Source organism: Pundamilia nyererei, unplaced genomic scaffold (genome assembly GCF_000239375.1).
Source record: "Pundamilia nyererei isolate P.nyererei 1_Seehausen unplaced genomic scaffold, PunNye1.0 scaffold00071, whole genome shotgun sequence".
Taxonomy (NCBI): domain Eukaryota; kingdom Metazoa; phylum Chordata; class Actinopteri; order Cichliformes; family Cichlidae; genus Pundamilia; species Pundamilia nyererei.
In genome coordinates this window covers 1,863,166-1,891,153 of record NW_005187472.1, presented here as the reverse complement: position 1 = coordinate 1,891,153, position 27,988 = coordinate 1,863,166, and the positions used below count along the sequence as shown (strand labels likewise).

Below are 27,988 nucleotides of genomic sequence, written 5' to 3'. Positions count from 1 at the left end.
TTCTGTCTGAAAACTGAGTACTGTTGACATCTTAATTATTTTTAAATGCTTTATGAGGGGTAAGGATAAAGACAGCAGTAAAAGTAAATGTGATGTGTGCTTGAAGGAGCCAAGTCCTGTAAAATAGTCAGATGTCACCTCTACACCCCCCCCCCCAATTTTTGCACATGTCGAGGAGCGTGTCAGGCTACATTTCACTGTGTGTTATACTTGTATAACTACGCATGTGACAAATAAAGAACCTTGAACCTTGAACCTTGAAGTCTTTAAATAAATGCTGCATTTCATTTGCCTTGGAAGTTGCACATCAGAGTGGGGTGTGATGTCACTCCTGAGCCGAGTGTGTCCTAGCGGCGTTCTGCTCCTTCGCAAGGTAGAGCCATTCATGCATGACTAGCAATATAGCGCTTTGCTTATTTTATAAGCTGGAAAACACCACTGCTGCATGTTCACACACAAAACGTGGTCAATGCTCTGAATATGGCTTATTCAGCAATATAAGCTTTACATGCACTGCTATACTGGATTGTAAAATCGTTGTTGGTGGGAATTCTCCAACCTTCCGAATTGGAAGTCAGATTTGAGGGGGGTGTTCCAGTTAAAAAACAAAAAACAAACTTTTGGTTGGGAAAATTCCAAGTTCAAATGAAACACACCATTGGCTGTCAACATTCAAATGTGGCTTCTCTTTGATAATATTCTGTAAACATTGCAACCATGTTGCCTAACTGATGCACACGTTAGTAAGGATCACTTGAGCAGGTGCAAACATCTTGACTAGAAATGAAGAGCGTGAGCTAGTGGTGCGAACCAAAATCGCCTGCATGAACTGCACACACAGGAACAAACACTGAAACAAAGAAAAGTTTTCTGTGCTGCTGGCAAGTTATATCAGTATTTAATTTTGAAAATAAAAAAACAAACATGTAACATATAAACCTTTCATAAATACTGTATGATATTTAATCCATTTTCATTTAATAAACAAGAATATGTTGATAAATTAAGTTTAACATGTGAAAGATACAGATATGTTTAATACTTCAATATGCACATGTTAGACGTCCTATCTGATTCATTATTGATAATGAAAAAAATAAATGAGGCAGGCAAGATTTCTTGGTTTGGCACTAACTGTGTCAAAAGAATTTACAGTGTAACCAAAGGCCTTTTGTGCACAACATGAACCCGGGAGGATAATCAAGCAGTCAGTAATTATTGATTTAAAAATGATTTAGTCAGGCTGAAAGATCTGAAAGCATCGTAGTCCAAGTAAAGCAGTTCAGATGCAAATTGTAGACAAAGCACAGCGCAGGAGTAGCTGTATCAAGCTCACCGTACAGTACAGTTAAAGGACCTGTGTTGGTGTGGATAAGAAGTCATAATTTCCTTCAGATGCATGACAGCCCGGATGGACAATCCTTTTTCCCCCTCACTCGTTTTCCTCTATGTATCTATGGGAAGTGGCCAGTTTTCCTGGATGGCGAGCTCCAAGCATGTGGCAGATTTTAAGGGTGATGGTGGGATGGACAGAGTCTGAGAGCACTGTTTGTGTCAGGCGAAGGGGCTGTCTGACTTGAGTATGGAGGCATCTGAGTCGTGGCAGCCTTTGCCGTTCATGTGTTCCGAGTGACCGTCGATGCTGTAGCAGCCCTGTACCTCAGTGATGGAGGAAGCTGTGTAGGAAGCTGAGCGCAGGGCATCCGAGTGGTTTCCTATGCTGCTGCCAAACTGGATATGATACTGGTTCCAGTGCCGCCTCAGAACAGCTTGGACCTGACCAGAGGGATCATATATCAGATATTAGCTGACAGGAAAGCTTTCAAAGGTGATATAAAGCCTGAGAGTTCAAGTGATAAGCCCAAAGTAATTTTGCATAAGATGGCAGAACAAAATACACAAATAAATATTTAGATGGGTTTTTTCTTTTTACTTCGGTTTTTGGTTTATTTTTTGGCACCAGCTTCTCCATGCACATCTGTGAAAAGTCTAGGGTGACTTTCTGACAATTACACTTTTGTAAAATCTTAGCACAACATTGGTAAACAACAGTTAACAGAATTCTTTTAACCTTCAAGGGACGGTATCCTGAAACTTTTACAGCAGTGTCCCTGCTGCAACACACCTGAATAAAATTTGTAGGTCATTAGCAAGACTTGACTGTATGCCAAGGTGGCAACCCCCAACCCTACTCACGTATATTTTAATAAAAGTGTAAGTTTAAAAAAATAATAATTCTAAAACTACTTTTATTGCACAGTGTTCTTTCACTCTTAAGCTGCTGTAACACAAATCAGATGGCTGAATTGCCACATCAGCCTATAGTCAAGTTCTATAGAGGTAAGGAACTACTAAATTTTATTCAGGTGTGTTGCAGCACGGACACGTGTAAAGATGTCAGGACACCGGACCTCGAGGACTGGCGTTCGACAGCTGTGCTTTAGACAGAGCCAAAGTTAAGGTGAAGTTTTTGTCTTAATGTTTATATAGGCTAAAAGCTTTCAAGCTCCAATTGTGTAAGCATGAAACAACTGATTATCACATAGTCAGTGAAATAGTTTACTCAAAGACAATTAATTGATAAAGCGGTATAAGAAATTCATTGATGAATTTCTTAAATATGAAGATGATGATTGTATATTATCCGAAACTTGAAAAGTTGAAGCAGTGGTAGAAATAAAAATTGATAAGCATTTTCACATTTTCTGATACTCGGGAAGGAAAATAGGAAAATATTCCCCTGCGAAGGACTGCATTTCTTCTTTTATCTGTGCTGATATGAAACCTTCAAATGACTCACAGACATGATAACACCACTAAACAATGGACGTTGGATAGACGTTCAGATAATGTCTATATTGGGTCCATTGGTCCATGACCGATTCTGGACATCTATTCTGGATGTCCAAACAAGGTCCACAGTTTTGGCGTCTAACCATGACCCAGCCTGGACATTAATATGATGTTCAACATTTGAACTTTAGACTGAGTAATATTTTTGGAGGTCATGTGGATGTCTATGATAGGTGCAGGAAATTATACATGATTAATAAATGTATTATTTTTTTATTTACAAATATCAAAATTGTTGTTATCAACATGATACATATAAATATATGCATTACTTGATTACATGATTTATTGTTTATCTTTTTTTTTTTTTGCTTGTTATTTTTAAAGTTCCAGTTTTGCTTTAACTGTTTTATTTATTTTAATTAATTAATTATTTTAATTAACTTATTTGTTTGTACTATAAATATTCCATACATGGAAGTCATACGGACACCAACACAAGTATAATGGATGTAGACAAAAGACGTCGCTTGTTGTTACAAAACAACCCCTTCAGCGGACCAAAATTATACGTCCAAAAATGACTTCTAAAAGACGTCACTTTGCGCAGTGGGATGTGCCTCTTATCACCTTAATCTATGAGAGAAAGCACATCTGTTTATTTCCCACAATTTTAAATGTGATTTTAAAATGACTTCATCCTTTGGGATGTGATAGTCTCAGGAGCATTGTTGGTAAGCAACCAAGAAACAGCAGAGACATGGCTAGCCTAGCTTAAAGCTAGAAGTACTAAATAACACAAGGGATTTAGATGCTTTAGTTTTTGCTGGACGAACAACGGCAGGGCATCATGGAAATTTTTTGCACAACTGTAATAAATTTGAGGGCAATTTGAGAGTCTACCTAACTCTAAAATAGTGTGCTGTTATGCTAACCACAGCATAATATTGATGTCTTCATTTTTTGGATGGTAATTCACTACTTGAGACTATTTGGACAACGTTTCTAGTAGACAATGGCAGATGCAGTAAGCATGTACTGAGGTTGGGGTTTGGCCAAGGCCTTAGGGACTTGGGCCAGGCAGATCTCAATGCACTAATGAGAGGTGAAAGAATTGAAAAAGAGGGAGGAAGAGAGGGTACGAAAAGGAGAACAAACAGCTTGTGGGTTAGTAGGGCACATATATACACAGAGAACCAGGGGAGGGGTGCTTCTGTTTTCTAGTTCTTCATTAGATTCTTGTGACACAGAGACACTTTATTAGGGACATCAATTCAACTGTTATTTTGTAAAAATGCCTTATTAGTCAAACATATGGCAGCAACAGCATGTAGGCATTCAGACTGACAATCTGCTGAAGGGTCATGGTTGTTGGTGCCAGACGGGCTGCAACCTACACAACCATCTCTAGAGTTTACAGAGAATGGTCCAAAAAGAGAAAATATTGACTGAGCAGGTGTTCTCTTGGAGAAAAGGCCTTGTTGATTTCAGATGTCAGAGGACAATGACCAGACTGCTTTCAGCTGATGGCAACAGTCACTCAAATAGCCATTCATTACAGCTAAGGGATGCAGTAGAGTATCTCTAAATGCAAATACTCCGAAACTTGAGGCAGATGGAGTGCAGCAGCACACGACCAGTTTTGGTAGCTAAGAACAGGAAACTGACTATGTTTCACACAGGCTCACAAAAATCAGACAATGGAAGATTGAAAAAGATTGAATAGCATCAATTTCTGCTGCAGCATTCGGATGGTAAGGTCAGAAATTGGTGTAAACAACATGAAAGCATGCAAACATTTCAGGCTGCTGGTGGTGGTCTGAGATATGGAGTGAGATATACTTTCTTGTCACATTTTGGGCCCCTTGGTGCTAATTTCACAGCCAGACTGTTGTTGCTGATTATCCCCATCCCTCTATTGCCACAGTGTACCGTCTCCTAATGCCTGCTTCTAGCAAAGTAAACATGAGTTCACTGTACTGAAATGGCCTCCACATTGACCAAATCTATGTCTAACAGAGCACCTCTCAGATGTGGCAGGACATGTCACATCATGGATGTGCAGCAACAAGTCTGCAGCAGCTGTGTGATGGTTCCAGCACATATCTATTTCATGAATAGTTGAGGCACTCCTGAAAGCAAAACCTGGAACATGCATGATCCATTTCTTCACATAGCATTGTTTATCTTTCACTGTAAATTCTCTCTGAAGCTCTCTTTGAGAAAAACGTGTTTTGATTAAAGTGTCGTTCTATTGTGCCTTACTGAGTCAGTGTTTCTGAGTACAGAAATAACAATGCCACTTTTTCTTTGAGTGTATAATGAGCACAGGGTTAGGACACACTATGACAGTAAAATCACAAGATAAATATCAAAGGGAAGTTACTTAGTGGATCTTGTAAACCATTCACTTCAAGTCAAGTTCTCTGCAGACCAATTGCCTGCAAAATTGACAGTAATCAGCATGTAGCTCATGGCTGCTTGCTAGCAGCATAATTTTCAGTCTGTGGAGAGCAATGCTGGAGAAGTAGTCCGACTTTTGTCTTTACTCAACAGCTGTAAGCACAAGCTGATTTTATTTTAAAATGTTTATTGAAAAATTGCTTCTCTGCTGTAATTGACCTTCCTTTAATCTACCGTAAGCTCCATTTTTTAGGTATAACCACAGGGAAAGCAAGTAGAAACAATGCATTTGCAAGGATCCAGAATCATAGGTGTTGATTTATTTTTACTATTTATTACTAAATGCCCAAAGATGATGTCAGCTACTTTAGTAATTCGCTGACCTGGACTGAAGTTTCTTGGGTTGTAGAAAATGAAAGGTAACATTCCTAAACTTTTGCATCACCAGCATTTTCTTTTTTTTTGGTCTGACAAAAAAGTAAGACCTTTGAACAAAGGTGTACTTTGGACAGCCCATTCCAAGAGTTTTTAATTTAACATGCTAGATTATTCTCTAGGGTATCTTTGCTGTAATTTCATTCAGTGTAATCAAGCTGGTAGCCTGAAATGTTATGACTACATATTGGTTTCCCCAACATTGGAAGAGTAGCACCGGGGCAATGACCCTGTCAACGCATGACCCTTCTCAACCATGAGGTCAGCACAAGTGTGGGATAGGGTGTGTACATGTGTTGAAATATCAAAAAAAAAAAAAAAAGAATAATAAAAGGGCATAACCCCGTCTTACTTCTCCATTGAAAAAGCAGAAGATGGTGGCCACAAGCAGACCCTGGAATGAAAAAAAAAAAAAACACATTAGAAGAGAGATAACATACAGCTTACTAATTGGTCTCAGGAAAGTCATTTGTAGACAACATCTTAGGGTCTAAAGTGCTGTGAAGCAGGGAAACTTAAGAGGTCAAAGTGAATACATTTTGAAAGCTGATTCAGGCTGTTACTCAAGACATTTTCCCTGCACTGCGCACACTGGGACAGCTCAAGATGATCAGATAACGCTTCATCAACATCCAACGGATTTCAGTCTCTTTCAACTCAAATAATTTGTGCCTTACTTCCTGCTGTTCTTGCCTGGGCTAGACAAACAAAGTCTTTTCTCTGGCTAATGAGAATGTTTGACTCTTGTTAAAAGCTAGAAAACAATGAGGTTAATGTCCATTTAACAAATGATTTTATTAAAATACATGTCTCAAGCACCGAAGGAGACAAAGCAATCAATTTTCATAATAAAATAAATATGCATGATAGAATGACAACAGAACTACACAAACAGAACAGTTAAAGACTGCCGTAGATGCCACAGGCAGTCGGCTTTCTATGCTTTATATGAATGTGTAGAAATGACGAGAATCCCCTCAAACCTTCACACTGATTAATAACCGCTGTCTCACCTGGTAATGCATGAGTATGTGCATGATGTAGTCATATATTTCCGAAGAGACCCGTCCCTCTGGCTTGTAGGGAAGCAGGACGTACTGAATTCCAAGCAGAGGGACCAGGATGAGCGTGGCTCTCACGGCTTTCATGTACAGACTTGATTCTGCTTGATGGGTCACCTTCAGTTTGGTGATGAGAACTCGCACGATGTTGAGTAGAAAGAACAAATTAACCTAAAGGGGGAAGTCATATATAAATCAGCATTACAGTCTAGTCTTTTGATAGGATGTGAAAACAAGCAATGCCCCAAGTATAAGAGCATAAAGAGCAGTATGGCACTTTCTTATAAGAGGTGAAAATCTTTATTGGTGACATGCTTGTTAGACACTGTTTACTTGCTGTAGGTTATACTTTTTGTCCTCCTCTTGAGGAGTTTCCTCAGATTTTTTTAAGGGCACAATGCACATCATGCTGATTCCTCTGAAAATAGTCTGGTACAAGGACTGGACTGAAAATGTTGAAAGACGTTCAGCCCGGAGAACTATTGCTTAAGACCACTTCTAAAATATTACAAGTACTTCTAGTTCATTGGAAGCAAATGATAAAGAAATCAAAACTTTTGCACAGTACTGTATTTGAATTATTAAGAGACTACAGAGCTTCTTTTAGGCATCATTTCTTTAAACACGTCAATCCTAACAAGACAAGTGTTAACAAAAAATCAAAGAGGAATGTTTGCTTTTTCTAATAAGCCGAGAAAGTCTTCAGTTCCGTTACTGCAGTATTATAAGACACCGAGTCTACTTCTGATACACGGTAAGGTTAGGAAACCTACACATAACATTTTAAAGGATGTTGGAGGCTGAACATTTAGTACAGACTGTCCTAAGGGACCAGTGTTCTCTGAAGCATGCTCCAATGTGCTGATTAGGTGAATTCCTAGAAAACAACATAAGCTTGGGGACCAGTGGGTGGATTCTCAAAGGGGAAGATGCATTGATTTCACAAGACAAACACACTTATGCATGTTCTGAGACTGTCCTGCTCACAGGACCCCCCACAGAGTCCACTCAGAGGAGGACAAAAGCAGCTTATTGTACTCTTTGCGCAACAAACAGTGTGGCAAGAGAAACATGAAACAAATCAGCTGGTTTATTCTAGTAAATAGATATATAGTGAATTACTTGTTGAAACTGATTGGAGTTAGGAAAGAAAAGAAGTAGTATTCTTACCAAAAGAGCAGCACAGATGGGGCCGTGGATGATGTAGAGCAGTGATGTTTTTGAGCTAATCCAGCAGCTGCAGAGGAGAGCAGTACAAAAAAGTTTACACAACAGTAACGTTGCATCACATAACAGCAAATCTATCACAGCAATCGGTGGGTTTCCTTAAAAAATATTATACAGGAGAACTTCTTGCACAAGCATTGGCGTTAACTCACTTGTCGTTGTAGTAGTAGCTCCGAGCGACGGCATGTATGGTGGCTGGGATAAGAGGAAAGCCTGCAAAACAAAGTGAGCAAGTTAGGTAAAGAAAGACCCTTCAGTTAGAAAAATGTAGTGATTAGCTGACTGATATCCTCTTCTTACCCCATCCTAGGAGATAGTACCACATCAGATGCTGCTTCTCAGCAAACACTGCCACCACGATGAGAGTGTGCAAATATATCCCCTCACACAGCATCCAGAAGTAATTACAGCCAAACAGGTACAGGTGAATAAACTGGGACACTTTACAGCTTGTCTGAGGAAGGAAAACACATAATAAATGTGGATTTATAGCAACTGATTTATGTTTAATATTAAACTAGAATGACTGGTGTAATGGTGCACATTAAACTAATAGAGACATTTGTGAGGCTACAGTCAAGTGAATCAATACAAATAATAAGAAACTGACTGGATTCCTCTGCACGAGCTCCTGGTTGTTGGCCACTGCAGTCAGCAAAATGATGGTGATCACAGAGTTCAGAACAAAAGAGAAGAAGAGGTTCTTATGAAGGGTGATCCTTTGACAGCTCAAACTCCTGGAAAAACAGAAAACTGAAGTTATGCCACAACGCTTTTATGTTATGCACAGACTGAGAAGCATCCGTCTATGGAAGTCGCTCATATAACAGAAGTTGACTCACTTGAAATGGAAAAAAATTGCTAGGGAGATGAGGAGGGAAGTCAGAGACAGCCCATGTCCTATGAGGGCAAGGTAGAAAAGGTTCATTGCAGTCTGAAAAGAAACAACAGATGGAAATTAGGTTATCAGGCTGTAATCTCATTATCTTTCTCCAAATGGCTACTTGACTAAGCATCAACATACATCTCAGCATTTGCACTGAAAGGCTCTTGAAAATGTTCCATTTGTCTTTTAATATTTATAATTTCAAGCTGATGGTGTTTTTTTTATGAACCAGTTACAGGAAATTATAGTACAGTGCAATTATAATATAGTTTCTCCTTGTGTCCAAAAAAAGGGGGGGGAAATTGGGCCAAAGCAGAACAAATTCCAGCCTGTATTTGGTCACCAAGCAGACATGCTGTGGTGTTCAGAGCGTGCAGAGCCCCTCACAACCACATCACATGGCCATCAAAGCCATACTTTTCCTATTGTTGATTATCTAACATATAAACTCAGTCCTACCTACTGCCATTTTCAACCTACCATTCTGCCTTCTACAGTGTGCTCATTGCAGCGGGTGTAGTTGGTCCATGTCCTGTTGCTCTCCGGATGCAGAAACCATTGACCACTGTCAGTGCAAATCTTTGTGACCATCTCTGCAGAACAAAAAGTGGTAAATAATTTAAATGTATTATTCTGATTTTTCCAGTAGAAGGTAAAGGCAGATGAAAAAGAAAAACATCATTATGGATGGAGCTAATGAAAACGTCAATTAGAAGAATGAAATCTAATTATAAGCCTGCACATCCTGTTGATGGTTGCGGTTGACTGAATGTGGTTAAGAAGTCCCCGGAAGCTTAAATCAAATTTACTGTAATAAACAGTGATGTATTTACACCACTCCATACATGCATAAGTTAATAATCACACACACAAAAACCCTGCCTCATTAACAGAAGGAGCTGAAGTCAGTGATTTAATACACATTTAATACACTAAACATTACAAATCCTGTGTTAATACTGAGAACAGAGCTTTTCTGCTTCATGGCCATTTGCTGTAATTGGTATTTACATTCAGTGTGTGAGCATAGTGTGAGGTATAGTCTTTGCTTTTTTCACTTAGAAAGATTCAAGCTAAAAGGTGAAGCAAATTTATACATGAAGAACAGTCATTAATCATGAAGAGCTCCCCTTAGCCTGCGAAATCTGTTACATAATACCTTTTGTGGTTCTGGAGAGCTTTAACCTTGGTGATATAATAAGTGTTATCTTGGTTTGGGCTTTTGTTTTTTTACTAAAGGCCTTCAAAGTTATGAATGAGGACCTGAAAGCCACAACAAGGAATAATCATCAGAGTAACTTGTCATCTGTAAATCTGCAGGTGGATGAAGAAAATTGGCTGCTAGAAGCTGTAGATCTCACCTGATGGATCAAAATCCTGGAAGTAGTCCGGGCAGTGCTGCTCGGATGTAACTCCTGCTTTGGTGTCATCCCAGCAAAGCCAGCCGTCCCATGTGCGATTGCACACAGGTTCTAAAAATACAGACATCATTTTAAGAGCTTTTTTGCTCTTCACTTTGGAACATTCCAAACTAAGAATTAAGGAATAGATTAGGGTTCTCTTAACCAATTTCAATCAAGACAGCTTTACCTTGTCTGCTGTGGGTATTTTCTTTCATTAACTTTTGATAGCACTCAAACTGGGCTGTGACTATCTTGTTCCTGGTGACCGTAATGTCATTGTAGACACTGGTTGAAGCCTGCTGCTGGGTTTCATTGATCGCCAGACTTGCCTTTACCGTAAACTACAAGACAGGTGAGAAAAAATAGAAATCCACTCATTTTTTTAAGCTTTACAAAGTAGAATGAGAGATATGTTTTGGTACAGTGCAACAGAAACCAAGTAAAAGAAACAAGTGTATAAATTCTCGCTCAGTGAGAGGGTACAAAAAGTACTGTTGGTTATGTTTAAAATGAGTAAAGATGTCTCTGAGCCATCTTTGGTTATGTACTTGCGAACCCTCTGGTGATGCATTAGTCTAAAACAGTCAACACATACTACCAAATGCAGGAAAAGGGAGTCATACTTAGTGATTCATTAAAGTCAGTTGCGCTGCATGGAAACTATGACATCTATGCCTAAGTATTGGTGCACAGATGTGTCCAAACACCAACCTGAAGCTGCATTTTTTGTCCTTTAAAGGATAACATCAAACATAAACAGCCTAGCAGTACATAACTCTCTGAGGTAGAATTAAAGGTTGTTGCTGTATTTATGAAATTTAGATCAGTAAGAACTAAACTGTGTCTTGTGTGCATTTTGGCTGACCTACCGCTGCTGGATTACACAGCAGTATAAGCGCTACCATCCAAATCTGTCCAAAGCCATCCAACTTCCTGTCAGCCATTTCAGAGCTGGACGATGATTTACAAACTGCAGACCTGCAATGGAAAGCAAATAATTAAACATTAACATTAGATAATCATTAAAATGTAATAAAATGTCCTCATAAAAAAGGCCCTTCTTATATATAAGATGACACTGGAATGACACTGAATAGTCTAAGTGGATAAGAGTGAGTTGACCTTTGCTAAATGCTCATTAAGTTTCTGTTTTTCCAGTTCAGGACATCAGCTGAGTTAGAAAATTTACTGAATCATTAAATACAACAAATTTATTCTGTGACCAAAAGAAACTTTGTAACAAGAACTTGGCCGAATCAGTTTGTTTTAATACCGAGGATTAACTACAGCAAAGCACTGTACAGTATGTTCTCCCAATAAACAGCAATATAACGTGCCCTGGCTCTCCATGTTAGGTCAGCTTGGAATTACAGGCTCCTGTGATGTAGCTTTTTGGCATAGTATTCAAGGGAACGCACAGCTGAAAAAATAAGCAGCTGTAATCAACCCAACAAAGCCGTATCAATCAAAGGAAGTGGTAAAAGTCTTGTAAGCACAGTACAGGCTTAAAATCTCCTGTTCCTACTTCCGCGTGTGTTTTGTAAGCCAAACTTCTTTTTCTTTGCAGTCCATCATAAATTCTGACAGCACTTCTAAATCTGTTAGTGGGTGCAAGTTGCACCTCATCAAAGCAGAATCCCATAAGGTTGTTTGCAGCAAAGCTGCTGGCCACTGGGATTTCATGACAAGGCTGTGGAATAGCAGATGAGAGAAAATTCAAATAGAAGCATATCCCTCAGGTTCTACAGATTTGCTTTGCAAAACAGTGGGTTTACTAATGCTCGGGTAGCTTTAGATAGTTTAAGCGGCTTATGTTTGACTTGGAGTTAAACGTCTAAAACCTGTGATGCAAATGTACAAATATATCACAGCATGAGGAAGAAATGCTGTACTGGCACCAAGATAACCTGAGATAAGTTGTTACCATTGCTAACAATTCAAATCAATAGGTTCTTGTGGCAGTGAGGCTTTCGGTGGGTAACAAGCTTGAGAATGGGAGACAGAGAGAGAACCTGATCCCCAGGATAATGATATGGCATGCAGGAATAGGTTAGTGAAATTTAATAACATCCTTCATACCCTAAAGGAACTAGGTCACCTGTAGGTCACTTTTATTTGCAACATCTGAAGTCTGATTAAGTTTGCTGAAATGTTATGAAGCTGCAGACCAACCGGTGCTCTTCTCTTTAACCAGCAAACAAATCCACAATATCCCAAGCAGTAAAGCTCAGCTCCAGATAACTGGGACGATGTTGCTATTTGCATCTAGTGATGTAGTTAGAAGACCATCTCAACCATCACTGCATATATTACAGATGAATGTTTTTAACTTTCTGTGATCAATCGCATGCAGAACAGTCAGGCCTATGTTTAAACTTTTATTGTAGCACATGACATAATGATACCCCGCCTACCCCATTCTCCCTCCAAAGTTGCTTGTCTGCACTTTACATTCTCAAAAGTATCAGAAACAGGTGTGCAGGGTCGCTTTATGTGAACCAGAGCAGTGTTTCCCACAGACTCACATTCCGTTTGTGGGACACACCTATAATGAGTTGTAGACTAATTCCATTTATAAGGTTCTCTTTTGGAAACATTTTAATTACCAATTATACACTCAGCAATATAATCAGCTGCCTTTTCTGTGAGCATCGCATCTGGATGAAGAGCTGAAATATTTACTGCTTAGTTACTTGAACCTTACAGTCACAGAAAGAAGAAGAAGAAGAAAAGTGGGGGGAGCAGCACAGACATCAGTCAGTACATTAGAGAGAGATTTGACCCATTTCATTCTCACAGCTCTATCTGCAGCCCAGTCACAGAAGATGCTGATGCAGCGTCTCCTCAAGTCTGCTCACATTTAAAAGGAGGCAGAAGAGGGGTTTACTGAAAGTGTTTAACTCTTTGCAACCAATTTCACTCGAGTGACAGTCCAACCTCCAGCAACCTCTCACCAACCAGTTGTGGAATAGTCACTAGTGGGCAGCAGTTTCCAGGGTCTTTGACGGGTCTTTAGACCTGTGTGAATAAGGCTTTAGTAATTGATTCTACGGCGACTGCCAGCAACATCTTGCCATTTGGTCAAGTAATATTTATTTTTCTCTTGTAACTGGTAATTATGGTACCAGGTGGTTGCTAATCAGTCTCTGGGCCTGTGTTACTGAGTCTTTAGAAGAATGCCAAACTAGTTTCAATTCAGTTTTAATTACATAGCATGAAATCACAACAACAGTGGCTTCAAGGCACTTTGCATTGTAAGGTAAAGACCCTACAATAATACAGAGAAAACCCAACAATCAGACAACTCCATATGAGTAAGTGCTTTGGCGACAGTGGGAAGGAAAAACTCCATTTTAACAGGAGGAAACCTCTAGCAGAACCAGGCTCAGGGAGGTGACTGAAGCAGAAATACTTAATGCATCATGGGAATTCCCCAGCAGCCTACACCTATTGCAGCGTAACTAAGGGAGGACTCGTGGTCACCTGATCCAGCCTTAACCATATGCTTTACCAAAAAGAAAGTTTTAAGTCTAATCTTAAAAGTAGAGATAGTGTCGGTCTCCTGAATCCAAACTAGAAACTGGTTCCACAGAAGTAGGGCCTGAAAACCGAAGGCTCTGCCTCCCATTCTACTTTTAAATACTCTAGGAACAACAACAAGTAAGCCTGCAGTGTGAGAGCAAAGAGCTGTAATGGGGTGATATGGTTCTAGAAGATCATTAAGATCCATACGATACAATGGCTTATCAATACAATAAAAAAGATACAAATTCTCAGCTGTGATGATGTGTGAATAGAATAGTCCCCCTGGGATCCCCCTGCTTTCATATTGATATTTCACTGGCCAGTACACTACACCCATCAATCAGTATTCCAGAGAGAAAACTGACCCTGTTTATTCTCATAGTGGTTTTCACATTTGCCTAACAAGCAAAAGAGCCTTACTTCAATGCTGGAGGTAGACACAAATCCCTTTGGGGTTGGCTCAGAAAGGGCATCCCAGTGCAAAAACACTGCCAAATCAAACATGCAGGCAAGCCCGCAGTGGCGATACCCTTCTGAATAAGGAGCAGGTGAAAGTAGCTTTTATTCCCACACAGGTCCCCACACTGCTCAGTCACCAAAGGGACTGGCTGGCTCAGTGCTCCTCAAGTCTGCTCAGAGTTAAAACAGCATTAAGCTGAGACAGAGGAGGGACTTACTGAAAGTGGGATTGTAAAACATTATGGTGATGTGCAAATTAGAAACAGCCAGGAAAAGATCAGCTGCTCTGTCACGCTCGCACACAGTCAAACACACAAAAATGCACAAACACACACAGACACACAGCCCTACTCTGTCAAGAACCCCAGCTGTTTCTTGGCAAGTTTTTTTTTTAATATAAATACAGTGATACAGAGGATGCATCATTTCAGACAACTGTGCGTGTGTGTGTGTGTGCACGCATGTGTGCGTGCATGTACGTTATTGTTTTAAACTGATAATACTGTACCATTTAACTAACAGTACATGTGGTGACTTTCCCGCATGTCACGGTGGAAATTTCACATTTAATATTCACTCTCAAGCCATAACACATAACAACTACCTTTTTATCAAAAGTAGTCTTAAACAAGCTATGACAAGACTTCATAGAAATCTCAGTGATGTCAGAAACTATGCTTTACTTGTTGAAATGATTCTGAGAGAGAAAATGTTAATTATGTGTGCTCCAACACAACTAATAAATAAACAATTGTGAGAAATATGCAACAATGCTACTGAACTTCTGCAGTAAACAGAAAACAGAGCATGATCCACCAGCAGTGCCACATACTGTGTGATCAGAACAGCTGTTCTGTGTAAGCCTACGTGCAGCTCTCACTGTGCTCCCATCACAGCCTGCTTTGTGGACATCATTTCACCTTCAGCTGGTTCAATCCTGTGTGGGGGTTTCTGGAGCAACTTTGGACAGCGGAAATTTTTATTATTGCATTTCCAAATAAAATTAACAAATTCATGACTAGGACAAAAACAAGTGCATTATGCTGCTAACACAACTTTGTGTGTGTTACACAGTGTTCTGTGTAAAATATGTAATACATTATGCACACAGCATGCAATTAATTAGAGTCAACGTGATGTCTTTGATATGCTGTTTAGCAACGGTGGTGATTCTTAAAGCAGAGCCAAAAAAAAAAGCCAGGAATTGAATGGAATCCATGAAGTGATATTGATAATGGAATTGGAACCACTATTTTCTTATTAATTCCCATCCCTAATTCTGTGCTTATACACACACAGTTTTACACAGACACAAAATAAGCTCTTGGTTAATTAAACAACCCGATCCATTTAACTGTGTACTTAACTACAGAGCCTTGCAGCTAAAACTGTTATTATACTACTAGTATAATAATACCAGTAGTGTCCCTGCTGTTAGCTACAGAGAAAAAAAGGATCCCTCTGATTATCTGCCACGTCTGTCACATAATCCTCTTGATGACTCTCTGTTACATAATCCTTGTGGTTTGTCTGTGTTTACATTCATGCACTTAACTTTTACTATGTCTCTATGTCCTATTAATGCTGCTATTATGGAGGTAATGAGAGCTCAACAGCTGTAGCAGCGGGCTGGCGTTATCGTGACACAGTCCAGGACAGCACTCAGACTTCCCACAAGTCTTTTTAAAGAAAGAATTGTTTTTAGAGTTCTTAAGAAAATGAAAACTTCTCGCTTTTACTTCATCCTAAGACTGAATACTTTTTTTGTTTTCCATATTCGTGTAGATACAAACAAAATGGAAAATTTTGGACATTTGATTTGCAACTATTTCGCAAACTTCATAAACATGTTTTGGCTAATTGCAGCTCAAAACCAGGAGAGCAGCCTCCACAGAGGCACAGCACTTGATTATTGATCTGTTTGGGTCAACTTTATCCAACAACAGACCAGTGCAAACTGTAGGTGGTCCACTATTATCTGTAGTACCTCAGAGTGTTTCACTGAAGTGGTTAGTCATGTACACTTTACACAAGAGATGACATCACCTACTACATCTGCAAGCAGAAAGTTACCCAGAAAAAACAGCCTATGTATAACATCTGCCGTCTTCTCACCCAGTGCCAGAGCCCAGCCTGCACTTATCAACTCCCACTGTCCCTGCAGAGATGTTATGCTGCACTGTAAACATCCTTTTGTACTCACAGAATGTTTGGCGCCCTGCACACCAAGTTCCATCAAGTTCGGCTCAGTGGCATTCGGAGAACCTTTAGGCTGGTAAAGGCCAGTAACTGCATTACAGTCTCAATCTATAGCATGGATATGGGATTAAACGGAGCGGGAAGCAGGTACTGGGAGCCGATTAAACCTCTGCTTGCAAAAGATGCCGCCAAGATTTATTCCTGTTCTGTCTACGGCAAATTTGATTTAAAAAAGACGCAATTATGAAACAATTCTACTTCAAACAATATTTGCAATAGTAGCTGACCATATTTTAAACAATAGTAAGTGAATCAGAGAAAACAATAATCCATCACAAAAATATTATGTAAAGTGATCAGTTTTACTCTCTGCTGAAAGATAAGCAAAGAAGTGCAAAATGAAAAGATAAATGATTATAATGATGCTGTGCTGTTACACTGCAATGTTTGCAAAACAATGTTATCGGCCTTTGAGAGCTTCGCACAAATCTGGTCACTGGGGTATAGAGGTCTTGAGTGTCCTATGCTTGCTCTGTAAACAAGAGATGAGACAAGATAAACAGCAGAGTTGTGCCTTCTGGAACTAATTCCATATCAGTCATGCCATCATTTACCATGTCAGTACACACAGAGTCAGGGAAGATTTGGTGTGTGGACACACGTTTCAAGCACAGATTCAGTAGTCAATAGCCTATAGTACCAAACGGCCTGGTCGTTTGGTACCATGCCACAACCTCGGGTGTGAAATGTATGGTTTGCAGGGTTTCTATCATCATTTTTTTTAGCGTTTTTATCATTAACTCGGTTTCCCTGGGTCTTTTCCCGTGTGTTTTTTGAATTTGAAATTCAGTGCACGGCTTTTGTTTAAAAACATGAAGGACTCTCTATTTAAGACCTGAAAACAGGTTGTAGCAAGTACAGAAATAAAAATGATTCTTTTGGTGAGAGCAAACCATTCTCTCTCTAGACACTCATTATCATAGTCTGTATTACAGCAGCACATGTCCTTGGTCTGTGCCTTCATAAGCCAGCGTACGCATTTGTTGAGAAAATGAGTACTTCAAGTGCAGTACATCATTCCAAACGAACAACTAGCATACAATTACATACAATAAGAATTACTCATTATGACTGACAATTACTTATAACCCCTCTTTTATCATGTTTGTGCACACTTTGCAGCCACAATCTTCATTTCCTCCGACACAAAATGGATTATTTAAACAGAGCCGTTCTGACAAGGAAGACTTAATGTGTTCAAGGAGTAATGGAAGCGTTCCTACCTGCTTGGTTTTACTGCATTATCGCAGGCTGATTATTATTTTAGAGGACAGAGGAGGGTCTGTGAAAGAGGAAATGCTAAGAAAGGAAAAATCTGCATGCCTTTAAATGATGCTGACCGCGAATATACGGGAAACAAGAGTGACAAACCCAAAAAACACGAGGATGTGAGAACACGGTTCCTCTGAGAGCTTCCCTTCTGATTAACAGGGCCAAATTTAGCTGTTGGATGTTTTCCACAGGATCAGCTGTACGTGTAGCTTTTATCCATGTGAGTGAACATGCCTGAATAGGAGTTCAGCCTTACAGCAACTGATCTTACCAAGCCTGGGACATGAGAGCAGACTTCCCAGTTGCCAGGGGCATCACCAGATGTCTGGAAAAACAACAGCATTCCCACACTAATGTGAAGGAGGAGTCCTCTTTGTTGCATGAAAAGACCACTGCAAATCTCCTTCCTCCCACCCTGACTAAAGCAATGCAATATTCTTTGCATTAACAGGGCAGGAGGGGGGCTGTGTTCTTGTGGTTTTGAAATAGACAGCAACTCAGATACCAAAACATTCATGTCATTTCATTCACACCCTCAGAAGCATGCCAGTGTCCTTAAGGCAAGCACGTGGATCTATTTATGACGGCGGTGTTGAAAAGAGTGAATTCTAAAACTCATCTCCACAACTAAGGAAGGACAGGCTTATGGTTGGATGATGCCAGATGTTGTACAGCAATTAGGGAAGTGTGAAGACTCCGAGCCTGCATAGGGAAATGCATGTGCAACTAAACATCTTGGGGAATTATGACTGTTCAAGGAATTTGAAAGTATGTGTCCTTCTGTTATACCACTATCACTTTGGGGGAGACTATGGCATTGTTATGTTTTTGACAGCAACAGCTGAGCCGGGAACTGTAGGAAAGCATTTACGGGAATGTCATATAGCAAATGGTCTGAGGTCAGGGATTAAACCATGAACTTGCTGCTCAGTGCATCTGGGCCCATGTGTTATGCATCCCAACCATTCTGTTATTGCTACATATAGATACACCTAGTACTTCTGCAGTTTTGCAGAGCAGTAGGGCGATCGTGGCTGAAGAGTTGGAAGTTCGCCTTGTAATCGGAAGGTTGCCGGTTCGAGCCCAGGCTTGGACAGTCTCGGTCGTTGTGTCCTTGGGCAAGACACTTCACCAGTTGCCTACTGGTGGTGGTCAGAGGGCCCGGTGGCACCAGTGTCCGGCAGCCTTGCCTCTGTCAGTGCACCCCAGGGTGGCTGTGGCTACCATGTAGCTGCCAGCACCAGTGTGTGAATGGGTGGATGACTGGATATGTAAAGCGCTTTGGGGTCTTTAAGGACTAGTAAAGCGCTTTAATAATACGGGCCATTTGCCATTTTACTCTTGGCTACGTTCAGAGGATTATAGGATTTTTCTGTCAGACTTGGATGTTTGCAGTTTTTCGGATGAGCATAGGTGAATCTTTATGAAGTTTAGTGTTGGTGTTTCTTTGTCTGCTAGGGGAGGTGAAACTAGTTGAAAATACATTCTTAGCATGTGACATAATCTTTAGTGGTGATGATAAAGTTAATGTTAGAAATATTAATAGTCACACAAAAAATACACACAAACATCACAAAAACGCACTTATACGAAAAGAAAAGTAAAAGGTTACGTGTGACATTTTTTGTTCTGAATGTCAAGTATGTGTTGGCTTTAAAAGAGTCCTGCAAGCAGAGTTTTGAGGCATAGTTCTAATTATGCCAAGTATTCAGTGCCTGTGTGCAGCAGCTGAGCTTTTCCCCTTTGTTCCTACCCTGTAATCAGCTCCTGTCACCCCAAATTTATTGTTGTAACTATGCTAATAAACTATCAAACTGTATAAATGACTTAAAAAAAAAAACTTATGAGTGGGCCAATTACATCAGTAAAATGCTGCTTATGTGCCAGTGATTCAGTATGAATTGAATATTTCAAACACAGGTGAAGGTTTTCTGAAAATTGATTCATTGTATTTTCAAACCTTTTAAATCACAAAGTGACTTAACAACTGAGAAAGCAGGAGTCAACACAGAGGATTCAATTCAATTCACAGCAACTGCCACCTCAAGGACATTTTATCATTAGTTACAGACCTAAAATATTAAACCAAAGCATTCAAGAGCCAGGTTAATGTCACAGCACACCACTGTGACCCCTGTGTGACCCTCTCAGGTGTTGCCTGGGTTTAATTGCTGATTGGCTACTCCTGATGAAGTGTGGTGTATGGAGGGCTGAGGCTTTATGCTCACTGGGCTGTAAGTGTTTTAGCCAAGCCTATCAAGTAATTTGAAACAAAAAGGAATGTTTCTTAAAACTCTGATATCAGTCTCCACATCATGTTGTGGGTTTTGAGCCGGGTCGCAACTCATGTAGACAGCACAGCAATACTCTGCAGTACTTTCACACAGTAGCCTTCTTTGAACCCTTTAAAAATACAGCTGAGTACTGTACTACAACTACTACTTAGAACTATTAAATGTTTTCTGTGTGGACAACATAAAATACTAGATTTTATTTTATTTTATTTTTTTAAAAACACAGATGAGACGTGGCCTAACCCGTTAGTGATCTTTGGAGTTACGCTCTAGGGAGGTTACTGATAGGTGATGAAAGAAAAGGGGGGGAAAAAATGGTGACCGTCTTGCTCTGGAGGACCTTTTGCTAGTGTGGTTTGGATCTGCTTGTCCTTTTGAGGTGAGCATCACTGTGTATCATCTTTAGATGACATATGTGGTCTCATTGAGGATGACGTTTGCCCCATCCATAGAATCAGCAGTATTAATACATCAAATGAAATGTTTCTTTCTGAAAAAAATGATGTCCCATCACTTCAACAGAGTTCCAGAAACCTAAAGACTCAAATCCAAGGACTGCCCAATCTATTCTGGCAACACAGTTTTCTTTATTTGCTCAAATAGCAGTATCTTTTAGCCATGTTACATTGTAGCGGTTTTAACCTGTCCCCTGTCTTCACTAAGCTAATCTAACCATCTACATATATTTCTTACAGTTCTACTAATCCTTCTAATCCAGTTCTGCCTACAAAAACAATCACATTTCTTTCCAAAACTCTGAGATTTAAAAAAGAAATGATGAACACGATGCAGCATGCCAACAGACAAGCGTTGAATTGCTGAAGAGATAATACTGGATTTTACTCAAAATGTGAAACTGAATTCGTTTCATTAGCGTGTCCTCATTAATCTTGACAACAACAAAAAATAACAAACACCAAGGCTGTCTTCAGTTACCTTTTGCATACTAAAGGTCTTAGCATAGGAAAAGGATCCTGTTCCAGAGGCCACTGGTCTGCGCAAAGGAAAAAATAGTACAAATACCTAGATAAAAATACTCTGGTTAAAAATAAATCAGGCTCCGTCTTGCACTGCATCCATATAGCTGCTCTTGCAGTTGCGATGTAAATGTTTTGAAGTAGCTATACAACCACATGGATAACCTCCTGAGCATGCCCAGTGTGTAACCTGGTGCATACAGCACAGGCTGGTGGGAATGTGTGGTTAATTTCACCCGTTTTCTCCACTGCATAGAGCCACATTTTTACAGGTCACTCGACTTTCTTTGTAAAGTGCTTTAAATGCACTGACAGCTTGACAGATTTATACAATAGCTTAAACTTCCTCAGCAGAATTGTTCCCGCATTTCTGGGTGACATTTCTACATCCTAACAAGCTGCTGCTTTTCACCAAATTTATTTCCATAACTGTTTGTTTAGGGGATTCTTGGTCATTAAAATGGCAGCAGAGGATTTTCAGGCCAAACACTGCCTTTGAATCAGTGTTTATGTGTTCTCCCAGTTTCTTTCTTTCTTTCTTCATTTCTGTGGATTTTATCAATGAAGCCTCCACTCACTTATTGGCTGTTTTTCTTTGTACTGTTGAAATATTATAAACCCAGAAAAATGTCCTTTGGGATCTCTCTCCAAGCGAGTCAAGCACCATTCTTTAATCCCCCCTGTGTTCGATTTCATTTACATAGATCCAACCATTTCCAAAGCTTCATATCACACTCTTATTCTCCATTAAGAAAATGAATTCTTGAATTCCAGAGGGAGCACATAACACCCCCCCACACACCACACACACACACTGAATGCAGAAAAGCAGTAAGGTTGTTCTGTGATGCATTATTTAATCTCTGGCTGAAAACCTCTTTTAGCATTTAACAACAGTCAACAGTGAGCACAGGCTGCTCAGGGACCTGTATGAGTGGTTCCCTGTGGGTAGTGCCACGACAAAAATAACACTGGAGCTCAAAATTAACAGCCCAAAGGAAGCCAAGGAATATCCTCTGTATGCTTGCTGTGGGCCCTAGACTTGACCTCTGAAAGTGCTATTCACGTCACTACTAAGCGGTTCAAGTTTCTCTGTGTGCCTTGTGTTTGTGTAACGAAAACATTTTAACAGCTTAGCCCACACATGAGAGCTTCAATAAATATATTTGTTTTTGTGGAGAATATCTGAATAACGGTCATTTACAGTTAGTTTTACATGACATTGTCCCTTATTGCTGCCACAAAGGGTGCAAAGTTATTTTAAATTTATAACGGACCGCTTGTTATCAGTAAAAGAAAAACTTTTACCTGTAAAAAGATTGAGAAAATTAAGTGTTAATCAGAGAAAATAAGACAAACTATTCAAACCACAAAAAATTAACAAGTAAAAGAATTATTGCATGCTACAAGAGGTTGAAGGCAGACAGTGTTTGTTTGGTAAGGCTGAGGAGTAACTAGCATGCAAACCTCCCCAGTAGATGTCTGCTTAGTCACTAGAGAGGTCAGCAAGATAAGGATCCAGAGCAAGACAAGATCCTGTCTGTAAGCTGGACAGTAAAGCAGCATTAGCAGGAAGCATTATACGGTCTGTGGCTCTGTCTGGCTTCAACGCTACGCAGAGCATCAGTCTCATGCATGTCTGATGGTTACATGGATACTGTGTCACTAGTAGTATTGGGTGTAACTTTTTACAAAATAAAATGTTAGAGTTCTCAGATTACCTTTTTGTTCTAATGTTAATGACAAAAATATACAGTTAAAAATGTTACAGCACTTCCTTTCATTGCCACAAAAAAGAAAGCTCAGACACATTTGAAATATTTGGGGCAGTTTTATGGTTGTCAGTGCACATGCTAAGGCTTTTATAAGGTATTTTCCTGTCCCGGGGTGTTAATAATTGCATGTGAGCTGCTAAGAGGCTCTATAATACATTTTGAATCCTAGCTCCATAACAAGGAGGAGAGTCATGTCAGTACTACACCTCCAAATCTAGCTTTGAGATTGGCTAGTCAGTATATTTAGACCATAGGCTGCAAAGGTCTTGAGCCAACCATTGCTCCAGATCACTTAAAAAAATACAACAGTCTGACTCTTTGGAAACAAAATATTTAAAAATGAGAGGTGGCTCAAGACTTTTGTAGAGAATTGTCTTGCAGACCATTTTAACATCCGTAATCTTGTAATGTAATGAATTTTAAATATTACCCTTAGTTGCTTCTAGTCATCCTTCCTGCTAATCTTTCCTAGTGGCCACTCATGGTATTGCAATGCACAAATAATCCCTTACAGCAAACAGAGCTTTTTCCCAGTGGCTAAAGTTCCCTATATGTTTAACCAAAGCAACGTTATGATATTGACCATTACACAGACTACAGACTATAACATATTGTGTTTTTCAATGGGGAAACAAGCAATTTGAGACTTTTATTAACCTTGAAAACCAATTAACTACAATAAAATGGAGAGATTTTTGGCACAGCTTACGGCAGCCTGGGCTTGACAGTAATAATAGGCGTATTTTCACGCTAGAGTAAGTTAGCTAATTGGAAATCCAACAGAAATGGCTGCTGCAGACATTTGCTCAGAGCTGCAGAAAACGCAGGGTGGAAGAGGAATGTGAAGCAGTGTTAAGTGGTTGGAAACAAGCTCTCTCAAACAAGAAATCTCTGCACTTAATGTACCAGATTATTTATTAATGATCTTCCATCAAAGCCCCAAGAATTTATTATGAGTTTATATGGCGAAAAAAACAAACAAAATTGCTCTATACTCATCTGCTAGTACTCCAGGTTCACCTTTGGAAGACAAACATGCAGCTCTTCCCAGGGACCATTTCCTCTATTGTGTATGCCAGAAGCCCCCTCCCACACACTAAATCAAGAAGCTTGTATCACTCAGTTTGTTTAGCTCACACAAACATGGAAGACCCTTAGAAACCATGCAGCCTTTTCCTTCTATCCTTCGCAGAGCGCTGCAGTTCAAAATGCCAATCACTACACAGCAACAAAGCCGTCCTGAAGCTGCTCCCGACGACATTAGGCTGCGACACGTCCCATCAGGCACCTCAATTTAAACTGGAGATGAGAAATACATTTACCCTTCATAATGTATGAGTGGAAAAAATTACCTCAAAAGGTTTCATATCCCTGAAACTGAATCCAGAAGCTGAGGGGAGTGCTGCATATGTACATCACTGTGCTTTTGTGTAATGCGATAGCTTCAGTCTTGAGTGAGCAGGGAAGAAAATATATAATATATAAAAGAGGTGGAGACTCAGTTTGAAACATGATAGGAAATCAATTTAAATACATCTGACAGACAGTGAAAGGTGCTGCAAGAAACCTGTGGTCATGAAGGTTTTTATAGAGGTCTGAGAGGTCTGCAGTGTCCCCAACAGGATGAGGAAGTAAACAGAGGAATCGATCAGGAGCTGTGTCCTGGTGATTTATGAGGGGTGACGCTTTACGAGAATTATCATTACGCTTGTGACTGTGAATCGGATGGCCTTTGCACTCACCAGAGAAGGTCACCTGGAGTTTACAGGATAAATTCTTCACAAAAAGCTCCAGTTTCAACACACGTATTATCACTACAAAAAAGCCACACGAGAGCTTCTTCTAAGGCCTGAAGAAATTTATTTTTCACGGTTCTCCATATGAATCGGCTACACTGCAAATGAGCTGCCACTAGCACAGCTTTCTAAATGCCATGGCTGTAGGAGAAGCTCTGCTATATCATGAAGACTGCAAAGGTTTGGGGAGCTTTGCTGCCAAGATCTTTGTCTCACCCACATTTAATAGTTGCTTTCTAGACGTGGGCAGTAAACACTCAGCATGGGTTAAATGTGATGAGCTGCACGACACTCCCATTGCACAATCAGCTCATGAATTTGGTGCAGGCCTGAGCCGCTGGAAGATGTCAGAGCGAAATGGCCTCAAAGACTCATCAGACAGCCCTGCCAACTGGCAGCTTCGATACGTTCACTGTCCAAAGTGTCTTGACGGCCGACATGCATGGGCAGGAAAGCAGATCCACTGTTTTACTAGGCTTACTTTCTGGCATTTCTCAACGTTATTTTACCTTTCCCATACTTAAGAATAAACATGTGCATATAATGTAAACTTGAACATTTAACATTTAACTAGGTGTGACATTCAGGGTGGAGCACTGCAGTAATGGGCTGTTTTTGTTTTTGAGGTGTGCGTGACAAATCTGAACATCTGTGAGATCATCACAGAGACAGCAAAGCAGAAATTAACTAGTGCTGCTATATTTCTGCTTAATATTTCTCTGATTTTTCTTGAAAACTGTTAAATAATGTTAATATACTTTCGTTAAAGTGATTTCTGACATGCAACTAGTAAAAGAAGCTCCTTCAAAGTTGCTGGTTTTGTACAAAATAATCCAAAGTTAAAGCACTTTTTAGTCATTTTTAATTAGAAATGTCTGTTTCTGTTGTTTATGTTAGCCCTTTTATGAAATATTAATCAGTGTTCATCTTGAAATGAGATCTAAAAATGTGTTTATTCCAAGAAGAAGAAGTTAACTTTGGGCCAAACATGTGCTTTGAAACGAATTTTTCTGCATCTTAAACTTATCACATTTTAAATGATATTAATATTTAATATTTAATATTTTAATATTTTAATATTTAACTGAATTCTTTTAGTTTTCCAAACATCGTCTTTCATTGGTCGTGGAGAGTTCAAATACTTAAGGCATGAGTTGAAATTGCACGTTTAAAAGCAGAGCAGCAAATAAAAGCGGCACATAAAATCTTTTGGCTCAACCTTTTGAATGAATTCAACTGCTGATATTTCCCAATCACCATAACAAAAGTGCTAAATTAGGCTAAACAACATTTAATAAACACAAGAAGTCATCTGAGAATACTCCACCTCGACATTGCAAAACCCACGGAGTTCAAACATATCTAGAAACTCATCTGTTAAAAACCCAGTCAGCTTCAGATTGGGAGTTACCTCTGCTCTGTCACCTCCCTTGTAATGACTCGAATGCATCTTTCCTCAGCAGAATATAGTCCGCCAATTGTGGCCATCGTCATCACATCCTCCTCCTACACACCACCATCATCACAACCATCATTCATCATCATCATGATCCCTTTCACTGTCCAGCCCACAAACTTCCAACATGTCCAAATCTGCCCCTTATGTAACCATGCAGATGATTTAGCAACCAGTGGCCGTCGCTTACATCAAAGCCTCGGTGCTGAATGGAGCTGATTCTTTTTCTTATTCCGTTTAATTAGTGTAAAAAATCTAAACAAACGCCTGACTGCGTCTCATCCCTTCCTATGAGGTATCAGTCATTAGTAGGTGTATAGATTACATGTCAAATCTAAATTGGCCATGCATGCATCTTAAAATGTAACCTCTGAATTCATTTACCAACAGTGTTATCATTTCTGCGCGTGTGAAAAGATCCTAAAACCACCTGAAAACGGGACAGGGGTGAGTGCGAATGTCTCATTAGACGGAACTAATATATAAATTTGATACAAATAATCACGCACAACGCGCTTTGTTGGTCTAACGGTGTCCAAAGCGCACAAACAAAGCCGTTTCTTTATTTTCTTCCTACACCTCGACATTTCTTGCATTCAGCTCCTGACAGAGGGACAATGCGGCTCAAGCGGATGCTCATCGTTCAGAGTGGGCTCAGCCATTCTATAAGTGCATGTTCCCCGGCTCCCTCAGTGCACATACAGTTGAAATGCCCTGGATAAAGCAACAGAATGCCCTGTTAACTCTGCGCTAATTGCATTCGACGTGACTGCGGCTCAAATTGCCTACAAAACATGGAAGAGACACAGCGCGTAGACCGCAATTCACACTTCACTGTAGCACGTCCTACCACAGAGTAAAATCCACCCGGAGCGCAGAGGCAGGAACCGCAATAAACTCTCAGAGCAGTCCCCCAAAGCGTCTTTTCCTCCTCGGCTTCAGCGCAGAGAACTGGACACGGTGGACCTCCGGCGCTCAATGAGCGCAGCTCAGACGGCTGTCAGGTTGACGTTGGAAGGCAACCCACTACTTCCTGTTACATCACACTGTAGGCTACAGCTGAGGACCTGCGATCTGTGGCGAGCTCGGCACAGTGCAGGATGATGTGCCCCTTTCACTCCTACACGCTAATGCAGGCGTGTATCCACAGTTTGTGTTATCAAAGAGTGTTTTTGCTCACGGGCACTTCACCGGGGAAACTGTTTTGTGCATTTTGAGTGATCTTTTCGTTCCAAGCCTGCAGAAACAATGAAATGGATCATTTTAAACACGGGGACATTTAAAGCATACGTCTAAGCCTCCATTTTTGTTAATTTTCTTCCTTTATGGCTGGGTTAAGACATCGGCTTATATTTTATTTTACTTCTACCCGTGATCTATAATTGTGCATCTAGCCTACCACGCATTCATACATTTCTTATAAATGGATTCTTCGTTATTTGGTGGATGGGTCATTACTGATCACACACAGGTAAAAGCACTTTTTGTAGCTTTTGAATCCCTTTTGCTTCTCTGACCTTCTCTGTTTCAAACCAGCTGCAGTTTCAAACCAAACTGCTGCTATGAAAGTACTGGAGATGTTTTCTAAAGCCATAAACATATATGCACCGATAAAATGAGTCTACTGCCAGGGGAATGTGTTTTCTTGACAGGCCACATATATACATCGACACTTTCTAGTAAAGTAAGATACAGACAAACATTATTCCACTGTGGGATCTGACATATGATGAGGATTTATTGTATTATAAGCTAGAAATACAGGTAAAAACATAATCTCATTAGCATTTACTTATAGATGTGTTTCTGTAGGAGGCTGCATTTTCTGTAAACTATAAGGAATTGCTCTGTGAGATTATGATTTGAACACGGTGTCAAAGTGGATTTACACACTCAGAATTCAGTTGATATTGAGTGATTTCAGCCACAACGAGGGTTACCGCCAGCTGGTAAAGCACACAAACAGA

General features: G+C 39.9%; 1 protein-coding gene across 1 annotated transcript; it reads right to left on the bottom strand.

The window, feature by feature from the left end:
* Window positions 1-250: 250 nt before the first annotated feature.
* calcrla (calcitonin receptor-like a) lies at window positions 251-27,104 on the bottom strand. The gene is made up of 13 exons (XM_005736870.1): window positions 26,872-27,104; window positions 11,078-11,186; window positions 10,396-10,549; window positions 10,167-10,277; window positions 9,286-9,398; window positions 8,762-8,853; window positions 8,530-8,656; window positions 8,220-8,373; window positions 8,072-8,132; window positions 7,863-7,929; window positions 6,645-6,863; window positions 5,984-6,025; window positions 251-1,776 (listed from the first exon to the last, which is right to left on the bottom strand). The coding sequence occupies exons 2-13, from the start codon at window positions 11,150-11,152 to the stop codon at window positions 1,555-1,557; spliced, it is 1,437 nt and encodes a 478-aa protein (XP_005736927.1). The 5' UTR covers window positions 11,153-11,186; window positions 26,872-27,104; the 3' UTR covers window positions 251-1,554.
* Between the last annotated feature and the right edge of the window lie 884 nt (window positions 27,105-27,988).

Excerpts from the sequence above, each read along its gene's own strand:
- calcrla (XM_005736870.1), bottom strand. The coding sequence starts at position 11,152 with ATGGCTGACAGGAAGTTGGATGGCTTTGGACAGATTTGGATGGTAGCG. Across the intron at positions 8,374-8,529 it reads AGCTCGTGCAGAGGAATCCA|ACAAGCTGTAAAGTGTCCCA; the intron begins GTCAGTTTCTTA and ends TTCCTTCCTCAG. Across the intron at positions 6,864-7,862 it reads CCATCTGTGCTGCTCTTTTG|GTTAATTTGTTCTTTCTACT; the intron begins GTAAGAATACTA and ends TTCCCCCTTTAG.